We start from the raw sequence: 20,079 nt of genomic DNA, 5'->3' as shown, positions 1-20,079 counted from the left end.
AAACTTACCCCTTATCAAGAGGAAGAACGTCCGTCGTATACAATTTCATTCTCATAGGATGCGATTAATGTACGATCGATAACAATGTTATATTTATGTTATCATATCGTAGCATCATATGTATATGCTTTACCTGATTTGAATGGTTTACCCCTTACTGCAGTATCTTGCATTAAGTGGTGAATACCGAAGTTTAGTATGATTTGTATGGGTCGGAAAGCACCCATTTCCATACTCTGTGGACTACTGCAGTGTACTTTTTTATTGGAATATTTTTTTGACTGGACAGACACGGTCGTCTCTCAGTGAATGCAAGCGTATATGCTCAGAATCTAGTGCATTTTGTATTTATATATATTTCTGTCGACTCTTTGTTTTAGACTGACGTAGCCGTAAACATTCTTTCCTATACGCATTGATGTCCACCGGCTAGAACAATTTGATGGAAACAGTGCATTGCAGTGTTATTTCTAAAATGAGTAATTTTAATCTTAGATTTTATTAAGACAATAGGCTTTGTTATTTCGTTTGTTCTCATCAAAATTTGTTTAATGAGTCTGTAATAAAATTCGTTAGTAGTTTTCGAGATTACTTTATGCCAAACCCATTGTTCGTCTGTTCGTAATGTTCCCACATATTGAAATAAAAGCTATTTTTATGTACAGATTGCCTCGAACGTCCGAGGATCTCTGTGATTACCATAATGTTGCCGTGATTGTGTAGAAATAACGAGGCGGAAATCCTTAGCGGTGAACTTTGGCTTTTAACTTAGCTCATGGTCAATGCCAGAATCACTATCGCAACAAATACAATCGGCGAGCTATTATCATCTCGCTAATAAGTATGCGCGTCGATGGTCGCCTTTCGATGTTATTTTTCGGCGATCAATGCTCAAGCAGGAAGCTCGTGCGAGCATTCAGTTATTTGAGCGTTCAGTTTATTGAGGCCGACAATACCAAACTGTCAATAGTCTCAGTCTCAGCATTGACAAATGGATAATTGTAATTGTATTTTTGTTCGTTTTTGTGTATACCTGTGTTTCGATCGATTTTTGTTAGCTTGCCAAGAACAGACTGGCTGCAGCATAATGTTTTTTGTGATTTATTGCATTTCGTCGGCGGTCGGGTCACATAAGTCTCTACATTTGTATTCGTACTGCGGACGTGGAGGTCGTTCGTCCCGGTTCTCGTCTGTTGTTAGTTATTATTTTGCGTGCCGCGGGCTTGAGTGCAATTCTAATTTGCGTATGCGTATTACAATTTACAATTAGCATAGTAATTTTGTATCTCCTCATAGTTATACGTAAATAATAATTTCGTTTCATCATCTCATTTCAATTTTATCATCGTAGATATCATATAGGACATCAGTTTTGCATCTACTTTTAGATTTATCCTTGTAGATAGCATAGTAACTTTCAGAATCCGGTAGGCGTACTTCTAAAGCGGCTAGATACACGAATTTATGACCGTCATAACTTGTTTGGAATCGGAGTAGGTAAGTGCTCAGTCGATAACCGGTCGATTGGCGAGGATGTCGCTGGCAACGTTCCCATAAATTCCACGGAATCATAAGATTTATAATGGCGGCGGCGTAACGGTGGGCGCGCCGCGCATGCCGAACGCACGCGCCTACGTGACGCGCTGTTTGAGTCGCGCCCTCGCGCCTGCGCAAAATACGGCCAAATTTTGTTGACAAATCAATTTATAAATCAAATTATAACTCTAAACTAAACAGTTTTTTCCACAAATGTTTTATCGGATTTGGAAAATCCGCAAACATTTGTAGCCGAATTAATAAGATCCCTCAGAACCATGAAAAGAAAAATCGGAATGAACGCAAAACGAAGTAAAAGCGGGCGGGTGATGCAATTTTAGATTAATATTTTGGTTGATATGGTTGATTATAAAAACAACTGAATTATATTAAGACTCACCATTCACAGTCGTTTGGCCATGTTAACTCATAATCTCCCGTTCCTGTGCAAATATTTAGAAATATTTTCTTAGTGGAGCATTTCATCCCAGGGTCTGGTCCCAGTTTTTTACACTGTGGTTTCATATAAGTCAACAGGACAAGTCTCTTTATATGTATGTAGAAATGTGAATGATATAAGAGAATGTGTATGAGCTTACTGGTACAATAACTCAATATTAATAACTCCATATACCATAAGACATGTTTGAAATCTATATTGAATGGATATCCAGTTATGTACCTGTTGTGATCGTCGATACATTTACCGCCATTTACGTGCTTCCTTACTTTCAACTCTCGTAAATAATCCATTCAGCCTTCATTTCTAATATACGATATCAGATAGATGATATATATTCTATTTGTTTTTTCTCTAGCTGTAGTAAACGTCAACTGGTGCGTATTTACGTGTATGTATGGATACTATTTATTACATGCCAGTTAAATATATATATGTCATAATTGCAATGTCGAGTCTAGATCGTGAATTCGAGATTACGCGAGATTGGAAATTGCAATATCACGTAATTTTGGTATTATAATTTTTTTTTTGTTTTCCAATGCTGTGGCTAAATCTTTCTAACACTGTCTCTAATAAGTTCATTCTATTGCCACTGCACAGAAATTCATATAGAGCATATTTTAAGCCTAGCACTTTGTATTTTTATTGAGGTAGATTATTTTTTACTCAATGGATTTAAATTATATTGTCTAAAAATTTATTGAAATGAAATGGACTTCCGCAAAATAACACAATTTACAAAATAGATTATGTGTTTCTTATGGTAGTTACATAATTACTTATGTTAAAATGAAACTGTATGAGTACTAAATAAAAGTTTGTACATTCCTACATTTCTATTTCAAAAATAACTAGTCAGGATTGTGCTATGTAATATAATATGATGATATAATTAAATTATTTAATTAGTTTAATTCAAATTGGTTCAATGGTTTAGTTTGAATACAAATAACATAGTAGAGACATGTATAGAGTTTGATAATTAAATTTGTACAAAACTACCACGTAGGTAGAGACTCCTTTCAAATTGGTATCGTCGAAGTGATTCTTACCTATATATATTTGGGCATAAATATTATACTTAATTGTATTGGAAAACACGTAGAAACATGGTTCTGTCACCTCCCACCTAATAGGATCAAGAACATATCGACGTCGCCCCCGTATACTTTCTAGTTACTCCATTTTGTAGTGGTAGATTGCTAGTAAAACATCCGTAGGAGTTTATTGACTTGATCCACGGCATGCGGCAGGTTGGCGGACGTAGGTGTCCGCAAATATTAGCGCTTACCTAATTCAGTACTCGGAGACCATGTTTGCTTTATTACCTAATCAGCTAGTTAAAGTTTTAGTTGTCACCTACACCAATATTTCTGTTTTGGTTTTAATATATTTTATTTTTCTGTAGGCGTCAGGTAACACGACTGTGACATCGGACGAAAAAAAATGCTAAATTTTTTTTAAATGTGAATGTAATGAAACTGCACACATAATGCCGTTGTCTATATAGGTGAACAACGCTAGATTATGACGCCCGATAGGTACCTACTTCATGTCAACCTGTTTTGTATGGATTTTAATGGAATTAATTTTTTAATTTGGCTGACTAGAGGTATTATATTTAAGATTCAGAAATATTATACGGATTTTGTATATTGTTTAGTATTTTGAGCAGTAAATTGTATATGGATATTAAATTGCAAATAGATTTTATTGAAAGCAGGAACCAAAGTCTTTACGACTATCTCCTGATTCAAGATTTATATTATTCCCGTACCTACCAATGGCATTAAAGTTAAATTCTTATAGTTTGGCGGCAATAACTAACTATAGACAGATTTTTGTATATGTTTACATATTATTACATAATAATAATATCTCAAGGAAATTTACAATAGCCATCTAGATTAGCTAAGCAGAGCTTATGTTATGGATACAAGACAACTAATATAAATACATAGATATTTTTTTTGTAAATACTAACATAATATACATAGAAAACCCTCAAACCGATACAAACAATGATGCTCATAAATACAAATATTTGTGCCGTGCAAGGAATGCAACCTGCGACAATCGGAAAAAAGACGGTGTGCTAAACCGCTAGACTACCGAGGTCGTATATACTCGTATAAGTAGTATTATGGATTAAACAATATTACTCAGAGGAAAAAATATTTTTAGTTCATCAAACTTTCATTTAAATGACGAGAAGCGACGCACCCGCCCATGTTGCGGTTGAGTCGCGAACTCGTGCCGCCGAGGTCAATCGTGGCCGATGCGCGTGCGCACTATGAATGAAATATCCCCCACTACTCGACGTTTTCACGATCAATGGACCGCACGTGGCGATCAATAAATTCCTAATAGGCAAGTAGCTATTGGAATTAATTTATCGTCTACTAATATTATTTAGTTCTAATGAAAGTACACCAGTGTCATATACTGTTTTAAATTTAATGCAGTCATTATTTATACGTATAATTAGGAAATAACACGGAACCTCACTACGTTCTACCAACGCAATTTTTCTAACTGTACACAAGTGTTGTGTATTCATTATCACTATATAATGAAATAATAGATTAATAATAATAGATAATTAAAGATTATGAAATTCAAATAAACTCAATCAAACTCACTAGAAAATAAACTTATTAAAACAAATTAAACTAGATATAAACTTGGTATAAAGTTGTTTTCATGCATCCCTATTCACTTCTGTCTTATCTATTTAAACCGCCATGCACATTACTTTGTAAGTGGTGTATTTCGATTACCACTTACCACCAGATCACCAGGTGCGCCGTCTGATTATATGCTATTCCAATTACATAAAAAAAATTAAGCGCGATGGATCCAAGGAAGACCATGTGGAGATTAAACTGACATACCACAATTACTGACAAACAAGCACACGGCCCATGTGTCTTATTCGCAAAGAGGAAATTATTTCAGTTGTCATGGAGACCGCCGCTTCAGGGGCAACGAACGGGTATTGCCGGATTCCTACCAGCTAAAACCCAAGGCGTGCTAAAGTGTATAAGTTGTGACCCTAAAATACGTGTACAGGTTAAGCATGGTTAAGATTTTATAGAAGACAAATCAATATTGCTCAACTTGTATACAAAATTATATAACATATACCACCTGCGCAGTTGTGTGACAATAACAGCTCCACGCCACCTGTAGTCCGTTAAATTTGCTTTTTATTACCTATATAAAATGTTGATGTCTCGATTAGCAAGCAAATATGTATACAATATAAGTAAGTACCTATATATTAATAGCATTTTTACATAGTAATGGAAAAACTGTATTAAAATTCATCTATAGTTTATAACATTCTTGTCTTACAGTATTCTTGTGAATTATTAATATATATAATAATAAATTCCGGCTTCTATGCCAATAAAATAAGTTTAGGACTAACATGGAGGTATGGTCACGATCGATTCAAAATAATAAACTCAGTATGGGGCTTTTTAACGTTATATAGGCTTGAATATGAGAATAGATCGTGACCATTCAAAACCAGTCGTATTCGAAAAATCCTTTAAAGAGAGAGAAGAATTTCTGAGCATTCCATGGATTCACTGAGCAGGTGCCAGGTCCATCGTATAGCAGAGAGAGAGAAACTCTAAGCAGTGAAATCTCTCTACACGCAGTTCCAGGAACTTGTGATCCGGGTGTAAGTTTAAGGAGCATCTTTGCTAACGTACTCGTACGTCAATACTCACCTTCACCGATCTTTTATTTAATCTGTTAGGACCCTGCCAATACAACTTTAGATACACGTTCTAGCATATCCACTGCAATTCTAGACAGGTCAACATCTTGTAGAAGATTTAAGAGATTTCGTTGGTATACCTCTCGCTTCTACTTCGAATGCATGTAAAACCACAAGGCCAGTTTTCGTTATTTCGTCCAGTTTTGAATTTGAAAACATATTTAGTATTTCTGGAGTATACAAATAGACAAATATTGTACAGTTTTGTTATTAGTTTAAATATATGACAATCAATATGCATTCATATAATAACACAAGTTGTAGTGTTACATAGCATAAATATACACGTAGATGGATATAACGGGCATCTCCATGGTCTCCATCGCAGTCCTTTTTCGGAAACTGGTACAACCGGCCTTAGCTGGACGGGCGTTGGTCAACGCAGTCAATGTGACCCTTATATGATGAACAGCCACCAACTGGACAGATAACACCACGCCATATAAGTCCTGTGGTTGAAGCAACATCGTAACGCTAGATACAAGGTTGTTTAGTTCATTTGTAATTAAAAAAATATTTTCAATGTTTACGTGATCGAATCCAAGACAACTATTAAAATTTTTTTTATTATTTCTAATCCTTACTAATATTATAAATGCGAAAGTAACTACGCCAAAACTACTGAACCGATTTAAATGAAATTTAGTACGCAGATAGTCTATGGACATAGGCTACTTTTTAATGCGAAAAAAGGGTTGTAAGGGGTTCAAAATGGAAATACAAGGTTATCTTTATGCGGTTGAATCCTTATTCGTCATATTTTCATTTCACTAGCTAACAACCAATCAACACATCGCATGCGTTTGCGCCATTCGCCATCTTTTCATTTCACTAGCTAACAACCAATCAACACATCGCGTGCGTTTGCGCCAATAAGGTATCCATCACAGAGAACAAAACCACAGATAACATAATGTAAAACGAAAGATCTTGCCGGAAACATGACGTTGACGTTTAGTGAAAATATTGTTTTTGACACTTTTTTATGATAAAATCGTATATCGTGTGTATGTGTTTTTCCTTTAAACCTGAAATTGGCCGATTGCGAGACAAATTTGGCGATTTTTTTTATCAATTTGTTTTACGGCTCTGGATACAAGCCCAGTTTAGCCCAACTTAAAGTTTTACAATATAAATTACAAAAATTAAAGTCAATATCCAATGTTAAATAATAATAAATGTCAAATGTTGTTTCCCTGTTCTGAACAACTTAAAAAAAAACTATTAAGTTTTCTTTTTAAGTTGTTCAGTTTATTTAAATTTCTTCAAATTTTATTATTTACATTTTTTAAAGAATGTTGTGGTGTGGCACTATCCGAAATTAAATTATTTACCCATTTTTGTAGGTTATACAGAAATAATGTGTGGGTGTTTATTTAAAAAGCATTAACACAAAATTAATAAAGTATAGGTATTAATAAATATATGGTTGTTGTATCAAAATAAAATTTTCTTATTTTTCACTAAAATAAAAACTAACTGTCTTTTTTATAAAATAAATGACCTTTTCATTATGCCATATATTATGGAACTATTTAAATTATTTAGCTGATTGTAAGAAACAAAATGTTGGTTTGTAGATTAATACTGTAAAATTATTATTTGTACGGAAACGATAAAAATATATTTTTGTGCTGCGACAAAAACTAATATTATAAATGTGAAAGTAACTCTGTGTATTTTATTATTATTAGTGTTTTACTCAGTTATTTTATTTTATTTTTTTCTTTTTCCCATTTTTTGACTAAGACATGACAAGACATGTTTACACAGTATACGCGATGTATCATGGATTTGTAAGTAAATATTTGCCTGTTTTTCGACTATAAACTACTACAAGTTTTACCACAACGATTCACCGTTGTGGTAAAACTTGGTCAGATACAGGAATAATTTGTGTGGTAATTTATTTTGTATTGTAATTTGTACTTAGTTTTATGAATACAATTTGTCATTGTGTAATGCCAATTCATTACATTGATCATATTGATGGTTTACCGCGAATCATGATTATTCTAATTTAATGAATCACAATCTCAATGTTTCTACATGTGTCAAATAATTGCGATTGCGTATCAGGGATGCCAACCGTACGAGAATCTTCGTGCAAGTACGAGATTTTAAGATAATTTTTGTATAAGGTTGTGTCGACATTTTAACTTTTTTTTTTAGTACTACGATGGTGGCAAACGTGCATATAGACCCTCTGATAGCAAACGGCTAACTCCTGAGAAACCTTGGGTGTCACGTGCCCGTTGCCCACCCTTAAGAAACTTTAATATACCCTTCTTGAAAAACCCCATGCTGTAGTCTCTCGAGAAAGCCTCGGAAGGTAGTACATTCCACAGTACAAGTGTATGCAGGAGGAGGCTTCCCTGGAATTGCGTTGTCCGAGATCACTTAGGTTCTAGCGTATAGAGATGAATTCCCTGAAAGCTAGTGATGCGTTGGTAGAATGTAGCCGTATTCATTAACTTACAGAAACGGTTAAAATATCATGAGGTTATAGAGCCAAAGTAAGTCCTAGTATATGAGATTTTAAGATTTTTTGTTTCTTTATGCGAGATTATATGTGTTAAGATTGGTAGCCCTGCTGCGTACCCGCACTCAGTTTATGAGTGGTCTTCACCTCATGAATCACTCCGGATTTATACAACGCAATAAAAAAATGAAGGCTAAAGAAATAGGATCAGGTATGAGGTACTCTTTCTGTGAAATCGCACGATCAATTACCAGGAAAACGCTAATGATTTTGTAGACAATGGATACATCATCTTACATTACCATTTTCCGTCCATTATGAAATCAGAGTGCGTATATAGGATGATACACTCTTTTTACATAAAAAAAAATAATCTGCATTTCATAATCCACATTGTCGGGACATACATGTCTAAATATTTTTGCTCAAGAAGAAATACAAAATAGAAAAAGATATATTTCAAACAAATTTCTGTACAATAGAAAATAAGTATTAAATTGTTTTACAAATATTTATGCACTTTAGAAATTTATGAATTTATTCATAATTTTTATATTATTATAAAATTTTGCAATATTTCAAATTGTAAAAAAGTGTTCATACTTTTTGTACCCTATATTTCTGAAACACCAGTTTATTGACATACTAGATCTCTAATTTATTCTAATTTATTTTTGTGAATATGGGACCAGTCTATCAATTATAGTGTTGTTTTCATAACTCAGATGAAAATCAAGTGAATTTGCGCGTTTTACAGGAATTTCTAATTTCAATCACTGAAGCAAAACTACCATTTACTCTCTCCTTTAGAAAATTTTAATTAATTTAAAAGTCTTAATTAATTAGTTTTCTACGAAATGGCTTTCGCCCCATCAACTGCGTAATGTTTTCTTTTATGTGTTTTCATTTGAAGTTGACACGGTATGTGCTAATATTTAGTTAAGTTGATAAACTGTATTTAACCTTCAATATCCGGTACAATTCACTTACGGTGGAGGTAATTTTAAATGGTCCCCCACTCGTAAATTAGCCGGCCATAATGGAATCTTGAATGAATGGACGGAATTTTTAAATGCTCTGACTAACGGGCAATTTTGTAAAGGCGGCCGGTGAACTCATCACTGTCTACGTTTTTTTTACACAATTCTAATATTTTTAATACAGCTTGTCTTCCGACATAGGCCTCTTCTAAAGATTTCCATGCTGTCCTGTCCTTTGCTTTACGAGTTCATATTGGGAAAATAGCTAATTTTCCTAATATCATATTTCCATCTTATATTCTGTCTATCTATTTCTTTTACTGCCTCGTGGGTACTATTTTGTTATTATTCTTGTCCATTTATCTTTCTATTCTCTTATATTGTGACTATCCATCTCCAATTTAGGTGTTTATAAATTTTATACGCATTTTTGGAATTTATTTTATGTTTAATTGCTAATTTTTATTTAATTAAAACTTGGCATAGCAATAAAGGCAATATTATTTTTAATTTATTTATTTTTAATAGCAATAGGTTTATACGAAGATTTTTACGAAACAGCAATAAGTATAGAACTTCATTGAGCATGTTCATATGATTTTCCCATTAAAATTATTATACCACGAATAGCCACGTCTATCATTGCCACATCATTGTAGTAAAAAGTCATAGTTGTTGTCACGACATTGTAAAATTAAATACCTATATATTATACTTTGTTTATGTTGATTATCTACTACTATCGTCGTAACAGGTAGTGAACTTTGACTTGAAATATTTGGTAAATATACTATAATATTTAATCATTTATATATGCAAAATATTTTAATGAATGAAACGCAATGAACAAACTTGTAAGTGTTATATATAGGTATAGGTATGTTGGTATATGTTATATAGGTATATAGGTATAGGTATCGGTATAGGTTTTGGTATATATAGGTATAGGTAACTTGCAAATGTATAAATTATCATACATCCCGATGCTAAACAATCAAGTGTTGTAACGATCGCTTTGTTATATTTACTATTATCGTACTGTTTAAAAGATTTCACTGCTACCATGGATTTTTTTATAAAATTTCACGATTTGTTCATACTTTTTCTAGGATTCTCCCTAGCTTATCCTTCGAGTAATTTATTGAAAGAATTGTTAATGTGCTGAAAGATGTCTGTGTGAAAGTTGGGAAGGGCTCAACAACACGTCAACATACCCTTACCGCACTCGTGAAACCGTCATCTCATCACTTCGCTAATGGGAATCTGTCAGCGACTCGACCCCTTTAAACTCTCGTTTCCGGGCTTCATCTGTAATGTAGCTTATTTTGAAACGGATACACTTTACAGTTTCAAATGCATATTTACTACATACCTGCTGTTGTGTGGAGCATCTGTACATGACAACAGAAATAAAAATCAAGATCCCAAATGATTCGTAAAAAAACTCCATTAGTTTGACGATGAACCTGTAAATTCTCAACGGTCCTTATTTTTATTATTATGTTATTTAGATCTATCGTGGCATACAACTCATATTACATTCTGGAGTTTAACAAGTAAGTAAATAATTGATTAAGTGAGAAGAAAAATATATATTGGCTAATAAAACAACTATATATACCTACTAGTCAATGAAATTTCATTTGATAGATCAGTGGAGAGGTACAGAGACTATGCTATATTAAATTGTTGTAAGGAAGAACGAATACTTGAATTTTATAAGCACTCGTTATTTTTTTATTAAAGTGCATATACCTATTTATAATTTTTAGTAGTAGACATTTGCGACAGTAATTGATGAGAATGTAAGACTCGCTGCGTTATCAATCAATTTTGGAAATCATATTGACAGCTGCTGGTATTTATATTAGGGGTGCCGAGGCGTCAACGCTTGATGATCTGATCTCGTGTGAAATGAGGGTCCACTTAAAAACATATCGTAGTAGGCATAAAAACAGTTAAACAGTTGGGCGTAGGCGTAAGACAGCTGAGTGGATGGGGTCGTGGAATGACCGTAGTTTAGTTAACTACAAGCTTCCGCCTAACGAGCGATCAGGTTGCCTATAGTGACTATTTGGTGCCCGTCCGCTATTCACGTAATTGTGGCTACGAACTTCTGTAAATGTCTGTAAATTACCGTTTTTAGAAAACAACGACTGAGCTTTAAGCATTTGTCTTATCGACTTCATGCTAATTACTGTCGAACTACCTTTTAATGAAACATTGCATTTTAGTGTTGAAGTCACAAATCGATGAAGGAATTGAAAATGTAAATGTAAACAATACCGAAAAAGGATTTCATTTCATGAAATCCTTTTTCGGTATTGTTGTAATGACCAAGTTTATACAGACTGTACTTTTGCAGACTTCTCGGTGTGATAGGTTTATTAATAATATGTAATGCCCGCTCACGCGTTCGTAGCGTCACGCACGCTAACATTCAATACTAAGTAGTTTTATCGCAAATCTTGCGGAAATATGTCGGCTGATCTCCGTAGTGGCGCGACAGTTGTATATCATATATCCTGTGGACGGAAGAGCGTGGAAGTTGCGTCATCACCGGAAATAGACGCCCTCTGTGTCACGCAACGCACCGCGTGTCGTCATACACACATGTAGTCCACGCACCGTCATCAAGCACTTCACTAATCAGCGCAGCGCCCGCGCTAACTTACCCGCACCACGGCCTAATCACACTCGTTAACCGCCTGCAGGAAATGACTGCCATTAAAACAATTTTCAGTACATACGTGCTTAAGTGATAATGGTATTCCTACCAAAAAGCTGAAGAACAAATCGGTGCAGGCAAAAAATTAATGAATACTATCGATCTTCCTCTATTTTTTTTGTTTTAGTAAACGAGTAATTATTACTCAGCGGAAACAGCTTGAGATAATACTGCGATTTATCCTTCGCCGCGTGTGTCCATTTGTTTATTTGCTGCGCTGCGGGTTCCTCCGCGCATAAATGAGTACGAACACTTATTACACGGACATGCTTTTCAGGCGTTTGTGTCGAAAATAAAGCCAAGGGATGAGCATAAACATTTCAACTGATTTTACTGGGAGCGTAGATCAAGTAGTCACCAGTAAGATATTAACCACCCGCTCATACATTAATCCAATTAAAATATGGTAATGGCTTAGTTCGTCCACCTGAATTTTATGATACGCTTGCGGAATCAATTTTCGTTCGTGAAATTTATGTTCGTGTTCCCCAATTAACTGGCAATTCGGTGGCTTCGATTATTTCGCATAAAATGTGCCGGCGACTCCCGCATCCGGTGATTACGTCTGGCGCATAATTTGTGATGCGCCTGCGCCTGGGCCCAACCTACGCTCGCTCTCGATTTTTGTTTGATAAAAAACGGAAGGGTTCGTCGAGGTTGGTGCCTGTGGTGCACTCTGCATACTTGTTATTTATTTTTCTTAATGTCAAATATTTTGCACCTGCGTACATTGTTTGTTGTGTTGGTTAAATACGATTTTGTTAATTAAAATACTTATTATTTTATTATATATTTCGTTTATGATATTAACATTGAAAACTTTATCTATCATATTATTTATTATACCTTTTTAATTAAAGTCAGTATTCTATTTGCTGCAGAATCAACGAGCATTGCTGGCGTCGTCGGGCGCGTGCCAGCGACCGGATGCGCCACCGGCGACATAATGTGGCTTCTTGATGAGCCGAATCAACCTTATGAAGGTAATTTAATTATTATATGATGCTTGATATTCCCAATACCTCTTTGAGCTATATTCTTTATGGAGCAGGGAGATAATACAAAGTGCCATAGGTCTTCAATATAGTTGTTATACATATGGAAAATATAATTCAGTTAACAATTTCTAATATTTCAGACTGTGAGCAGCTACTTTGCTTTCGCTATTATAATGGTGAAGGCGAAGAATGTGTGGCGGAGTCCCCTACAATACCACCGCGTTTCAAGGTAGACCTAAAGAAATTACCTCTCCGTCTTAAGGAAGGTATGTCAAGAAAGCGGAGTGGTGACCAAATATCACCGTTTACCTATCATAATGAGAGTTTTGAAATGAATTCTGAGAACCCGCCCCGAGTAGAGTTCGTCTCCGGTATCAGCCAAGACATTAAGCATCTAAGCGAAAATGTTAACAAATGCTCAATTAGTGCTTTAGAAAGCAACGGGAACAATTTAAATCTCGATCAAACAAAATGTGATCCTAGTAAATCTCTAGTTAGTAGTGTAAGTAAAGAATCTCTTTCTGTAAATAGTGAATCTCAGAGTGCTATAGACTGTAAACCAACATCCTCAGGAGTTAAGAAAAAATGTCCTCCGCCAGTAGACACAGGTGGTGGACAAATCTCAACTGGTGTAAAAAAGAAAACGAAGGCGAATAGTGGTTTCGAGTCACCTACTTCGCCAGGTACAGAGTATTATAAAATATGGTCACCAAAGAATCCCTGTAAAATAATGAAATTTGTGTATGATGTTGAAGGTGCCAATGTACCAAGTGATGCAGAAAAATCGCCCGTACCTCCTCTTCCTCCACGACAATCTCACAAACCACTCGAAAGAATGCACGCATTATCTCCACCTCAGGTACCAAGACATCGAAAGCCAAAAAAACTCACAAAACCAGAAGATGCGTTTACATTTGAGTTGATAGATATAGATGAACAGTTTTTTACTGAAAATAACATTACAAATTCTGCGGTATTACAAGGTCAAATTAATGATTTTAAACCTGGAGAGTTTTACTCGGGTAATCAGGTAGCTATGTCTTCAACGACTAGCTTTTGGAGAGGAGGACAAAACGTGGCTCCTCTAGCAACACCTGAAACTGATGGTAGCTTGTGTGATTCGATGGTCTCGTCTATGAAAATGTCTAAGTTAATGGAAGAAAAGAAAATTAAAGATGTACCTGAAAGTTCTACTAGTATTAGTAAAAATAATATAATGTTTATTAAAGACATAGGACCAGATAATTATATAACTACAACGTTTGCTAGGAAAGATAAATCTAGTCTCACTGATGTCGTAGATGGCGTTACTCAGACGCCAAATCATGCGAAGTCAGAAGAAAAAGCTCAAAACATATTTCTAAACGATATTAGTAATAATTCTGAATTTGAAGATGACAATAGAAATCAAATAGAAGAGAAAGAAATTACAATATTAAAAAGTCATAAGCCGCTGACAAGGCAAAGTTCAGGCCGCGCCACGCCCACAATGATGACAGCTTTTTTGAACTCATCTCATATCGATACACCAACTAGGGAAACCGATAATAATAGTCCTAATGCGCCAAGCTCTTGTAACTCTTCTCATTCATCATCACCTGTGGATGATCCAAACAAAACTTTACCATGCGTAGGAACTCTGTTGATGAATCGAAAATATTCGTGTGATAATTCAACCCCAAAGCATTCTAGTTTACCTCGGCATTTATTAAAAAACCTAGGATGCGATGTTACACCAAAGCACTCACCACATAAGACGGCCAATAATGCTTTGAAAAATAACGAGGAGAGTCCAGTGCGTCCACATCCTAGAGTACTATCGCGAGTGGCAGCTTTAGCTGGTACCGCAATGCCTCAGTGTCCACCTACACCTACGCACCATGCGAGACGACCGCGCCCCATTCCTCCGCCAGATCTACACCCTCCACCCATAAACTCTGAGAGTAGGTTACATGAGAACTTTGAAATGGTGGAATTTACAAGTGAGTTACGAACATCAGAAATCAGATCGCCAAATCTCGAATTTGTTAATAGTAATCACTTTACGATAGTACATGCTGGACCGCCTGATGACGTTGTTCTTCGACGACCTCGGCCCATCGAGGATAATGATGACAATGACAATACTGTAGCGTCACCAACGCCTTTGAGACATATGGCTGGTATTAGATTACCGTCGATACCTGAGAGGGCGTCGAGGCAAATGGCGTTAACCGGTGACTTTCCTGCCAATATGATTGGAGGGATTATCGAATGTGAAGAGCCATTACCTGCAGGTTGGTTTCTTTGAGTATTAATAAAGTTATCTATTATTTTTTATTTTCCTTTTGTAATATATGCTTTCAACATATTATTTTCAGGATGGGAAGCCCGTATGGATAGCCACGGGCGAGTGTTCTATATTGACCACATAAATCGTACTACAACGTGGCAACGACCCGGCGACAATGGAATAACACCAAGATCGCCAGCTCCTGAAGTACAGAGGAGACAACTTGATAGAAGGTAATCTTCTATATTATTTTAAGTGTAAATGTTATATTACATTGTCAAAACCTTAGGTAAATAGACTTCATTAATAACTCTGTAGATATTTAAATAGATACTTTTATTTTCTATTCGCAAATAAAACCACTGTAAAAATTTTATATCCCAGGTATTTATGAATATTTTTTAAGGTCTTAAAATTAAAGTGTCCATATATTTATTTTAACCGCATTGGCGTAACTCTTAAAACTATGTATGCAATGATGTCATTATTAATGGTACAAGTTTACTATGATATATATGAAAGAAACTAATGTGAAAATGCTGTGGAGAAAGGCATTGTTAGTCATGTGAAATAATAACACCATTGCTAGCAATATACCATGTCAGGTTGACCTCCACGCGGTTTCCCCAGGAAACCATCGTGCTTAATTACTCATTTTATCATCCTCCACTGGTGCCCCACCAAGAGTTTATTAAACTCTTAGCGCAGGCGAGTGCACTAAACCATTATCATTCATAAAAAACCTTGACAGTGCTAATTTATATAAGGTGTTATTAAATTATTACAGATATCAGTCAATAAGGCGCACAATGACACGCACGCAGCTAGCGGAGGACGGGGGAGCGTGTGCATCTCCACCGCCCGCCCCAGCGCCCTCCGCCCCCGGCCCTGCGCACTCTGTCGCCGCCGCCTGTGCACCCGCTACCTCTTCCGCTTCCGCCCGAACACCTCACGCGCCACACCCCGCCGCCGAATTCCTGGCCCGACCGGACTTCTATTCCATACTTCATATGAACCAGGTAAGAAAGTATTATCATTATATTAATATGTGAAGAAAAACTTTTGTACCTTATTTTGATATAAAGTTTTTTCTATATTCTGGTGCAGAATGATATTTCTGCACCAGAATACAGAAATTATATTATTTTTTTAAGTGTGCATAATACATACATTAAATAAATAAAAAACATTACGTACATTACCATGTATTTGACACACACACACACAAAAAAGTCTTAGACAAAAAAACTTAATAATGTTCAAACTTATAATTTAAATTAATGATGGTCGAATTGGGCGTATAATATATGTATTAAATATATATAACTTAATTTGCAGGAGGCGTCTTCTCTCTACAACTGTAACTCTACTCTTAAGCACATGATCTCCAAGATCAGGCGGGACACGGCGTCGTTCGAGCGTTACCAGCACAACAGGGATCTGGTGGCTCTCGTCAACATGTTCAGCGAGACCGACCGTGACTTGCCGCTCGGGTGGGACACCAAGCTAGATAGAAACGGCAAGGTAATCATAATTCCTGAATTTTTATTAAGTTAACCGTATCCCTTGGTTTTTAAACTTTATTTATAATCAACATAAAAAATTACAAATTATAAAAAATAACGTTTCATATACAAATTTTAATGCAAAATGAGAACTCGTGCAGACGCGGCGCATTCGTATCATGTTTCGGTTTTCGAAGTATTTATTTTAACTTTATTGACCAAGAAATTATAGTACAAAAGGCGGACTTAATAGTCACCAGTCAACCTTCGGGAAGTGCAGAAATACTCGATGGTGGCTTAACATTGATTATATAAATTATATATATCCAAATATTACACTAAACTAAAAGTAAACTAGAATAAAATAATAATTATTAACAATACATACATACATACAATACATAATGTAAATATATGTACTACCATTTTCTTATAATTAATTTTATAACAATACATTGCTGGGAAAAAGCCGAAAAAAGTCGTCTCTTTTTCACATAACCTTACAATTGACCGTACATGATTTTGTTATTTTTTTATTAATGTTTGTGTTTAATCTTGTATGAGATTAATGAAAGAATAATGAGTGTTTAGGAAACGTATCCGAAGTAGAATGTCGTATTCAAAGTAATTAACAATCGATTAAGTAGTTTGAATAATAACTTCCGTTAACATCTGACTCATTTGTACACAATAATGTTTTGATCTTCGCTTGTGAATCACAATCGGCAGCTTCAATTGTATGTGTGTATGGTATTATTTTATACTGAGATATTGTTAATCTAAAGAATTGCTCTTCCTGTGTGAGGATATATACAGAAAAAGAAAGTTATCATATATTTTGAATTTGATTATTGTGAATGGTTTATAAGAGCCGTTATCTTTAATTTCGTCTGCTGTCTTGAGATATACATATATTAATGTAATTTTTTTCTAAAATCCATACAGCAGTTATGTTGTGTAAAGTACTAAAAAGACTGCCAGATATACTACTCATTTATAACATAAGTATAAATAGATATTTAAGTTTTGTGGTTTGATATCACATTGGATATAGAAATTAAATTTCTTCGTAAAATCTTTTAATATTACAAAATAATATGTATTTGATATAGCAAGTACACTTTTATTAGCAACTGCTAAAATAAATGTCGTTCAATACGAAATTTACATATTATATTATATACCGGGTTATATCTAATTTAGAATAAGTTGTTTTTGTACTATACTGCTTCAAAACTTTATTATAATTATAAATAATAACACACACAAATAGAATTACTATTGGAATAATTCCTATAAAAACAAATAATTTTTATCGCGCGGGAATCGAACCTGTGGCTATAAATAAGTGAGTTAGACTGCTACACCATCGAGGCCATCGAACGGTCCGTGTACGGTAGTGCGGAGGCTGAGTGTCGCGTGTTGGGTGTTGCGCAGCGCTTCTTCGTGGACCACGTGATGCGTCGCACCACGTTCATCGACCCGCGCGTGCCGCCGCTGCCGCGCGCCGGGCCCGCGGCCGGGCCCTACAGCCCGCTGCTGCCGCCGCGGAGGCGCCCCGACCACCTCGCACATCTTATCCAGGTCGCCTATAACGCCTACCTCATCCATCTCTTCCCCTAAGGCTAAATTACCCACCTCATCCTTATTGCCCAGACCGCTTGAATCGCCAATCTCATTCAAATCAGGTAGTTGGACACAGACTTTTGGATTTGACAGCGAGGTGGGCCCTCATCGATCTCTTCCCTTAGTACTGAATTGCCTAAATCGGCCATCTCGTTGAAATCAAGATTTCACAACGATGTGGGCAAATTACCCATCTCGCCTATATTGACCAGGCCTCTAAAATCGGCCATCTCGTTTAAATCGGGAATTTGGGCCTAAGACCAATCAAGTGTTTCCCTTATTGTGCCCATGTCTACCTAGTGTATCTTCCACTGCAACAAAAATTATACACTTCACCCCTATTGCCCAAATTGGGGATTTGGGCCCAAGATTTACTTTGCTTATTTCTTAGTTTGCTCATATAGGAAATAGGCGTAGTAAATATTGCAAAAAGGTATACCATGAGGTCCCACCCCCAGTTACCCCAGTCCATAGCTCCGTTATCTTGCCCATATCTTACCTTCATATGTTTTTGTGTACCTTGAGTACCTTCATGTGCCCCATCGGAAATCGGGCCATAGCTCATATGTTATTTAGGTTACTGCCCTTACTTTACCTATACCCCATAAATATATCTCATTCCATACTGTTGGCTGCTTTTAGAATTATGTGCATTCATCATTAGATTTTGAATGAAACTATTATAATTCAATATTGGAAATCTTTAATGCATCATCGTCATTCTGAACCGATCCTTATTCGAGAGTTGATAAAAAATACATACAAATATAAATAATAATACAAATTTCAGCTTGAAATTTATTCACACTTTTTGGACACTGATGAATATAAAATTAAATATAATCGTAAGTTGCAGCTGCTTGTAGTCATAATAATCAAGACATTAAATCTAATGAGGCGCAAAACAAAAAACCTAACTGGTTTTCAAATAGTAAATGTAGTAAACCAACTGAAAGCGAAATCTTGTATTTTATCCTGAAGTTACTGCTGTTTTAGTTACGGCTACTGTTTTAGCCAAACAACATTATAATTATTTTTATATATAGATAATGATAGAAAAGAATTTATTTATAAAATTTATCAGCTCTCGTATGAATAGACATTACTGTTGTCTTGTTCAGTGTTAGCTTGAACAAAACGTCTTTTAATAAAATATTTTCTGGTACTCTTATAACTTTATCAGTAAACTTAAAATATTTATAAATATTAAAAAATTTGTAATTTGTCTATTAAAAGATGTTATACTTGATTGTTTGTAATCACGTAAATGTATAAGTTTTTCTATATGCATTGCATTGCATGTTTGATTTAAATGAAATTTTATATAGTTCACAGTATTTTGATCAATTTGAGCTTTGTTTCATCACTCCATGTTTACTATGCTACTTTATCATATATAGATTAAACTGAAATATATTATTTTGTTAGACATTTTATATGTGTTACGATTTCTTCATAGTGAGACCTCTGTTTATGTCTTCATATTGGCTCCTTTATGTATATTATAGTTTATTAAATTGGGTGTAATTTATCTGAAGTCCATTTCAATATTTAATGGATTTATATTATGATGCGGTTTTTTTTTATGGATGATAATGGAATGATAGTGCACCCGCCTGCGCTAACGGTATACGCTGGCGAGACATCAGTGGAGGATGACATGATGAAAATGAAGTCAGATCAGTTAGCCCATCGTGAT

General features: G+C 35.2%; 1 protein-coding gene across 2 annotated transcripts in view; it reads left to right on the top strand.

Moving 5' to 3' along the window:
* The first annotated feature begins 12,866 nt into the window (after positions 1 to 12,866).
* The window catches only part of LOC131850832 (E3 ubiquitin-protein ligase HECW2), a 73,308-nt gene continuing 66,095 nt past the window's right edge, over positions 12,867 to 20,079 (top strand). Inside the window, exons 1-6 of one of the 2 annotated variants that reach the window (XM_059201197.1) lie at positions 12,867 to 12,962; positions 13,118 to 15,253; positions 15,338 to 15,482; positions 16,037 to 16,268; positions 16,588 to 16,773; positions 18,192 to 18,338. In XM_059201197.1, coding sequence (XP_059057180.1) covers positions 12,926 to 12,962; positions 13,118 to 15,253; positions 15,338 to 15,482; positions 16,037 to 16,268; positions 16,588 to 16,773; positions 18,192 to 18,338 — 2,883 coding nt within the window. In that variant the 5' untranslated portion in view covers positions 12,867 to 12,925. The remainder of the gene's footprint in view (positions 12,963 to 13,117; positions 15,254 to 15,337; positions 15,483 to 16,036; positions 16,269 to 16,587; positions 16,774 to 18,191; positions 18,339 to 20,079) is intronic. The other variant, XM_059201198.1, reaches the window with a different exon arrangement.

This window comes from Achroia grisella, unplaced genomic scaffold (genome assembly GCF_030625045.1).
Source record: "Achroia grisella isolate CSIRO2021 unplaced genomic scaffold, CSIRO_AGI_Agris_v1 utg779, whole genome shotgun sequence".
NCBI classification, from domain to species: Eukaryota; Metazoa; Arthropoda; class Insecta; order Lepidoptera; family Pyralidae; genus Achroia; species Achroia grisella.
Note: the sequence above shows the minus strand (reverse complement) of the source record. Positions and strands in the feature narration are given on the sequence as shown.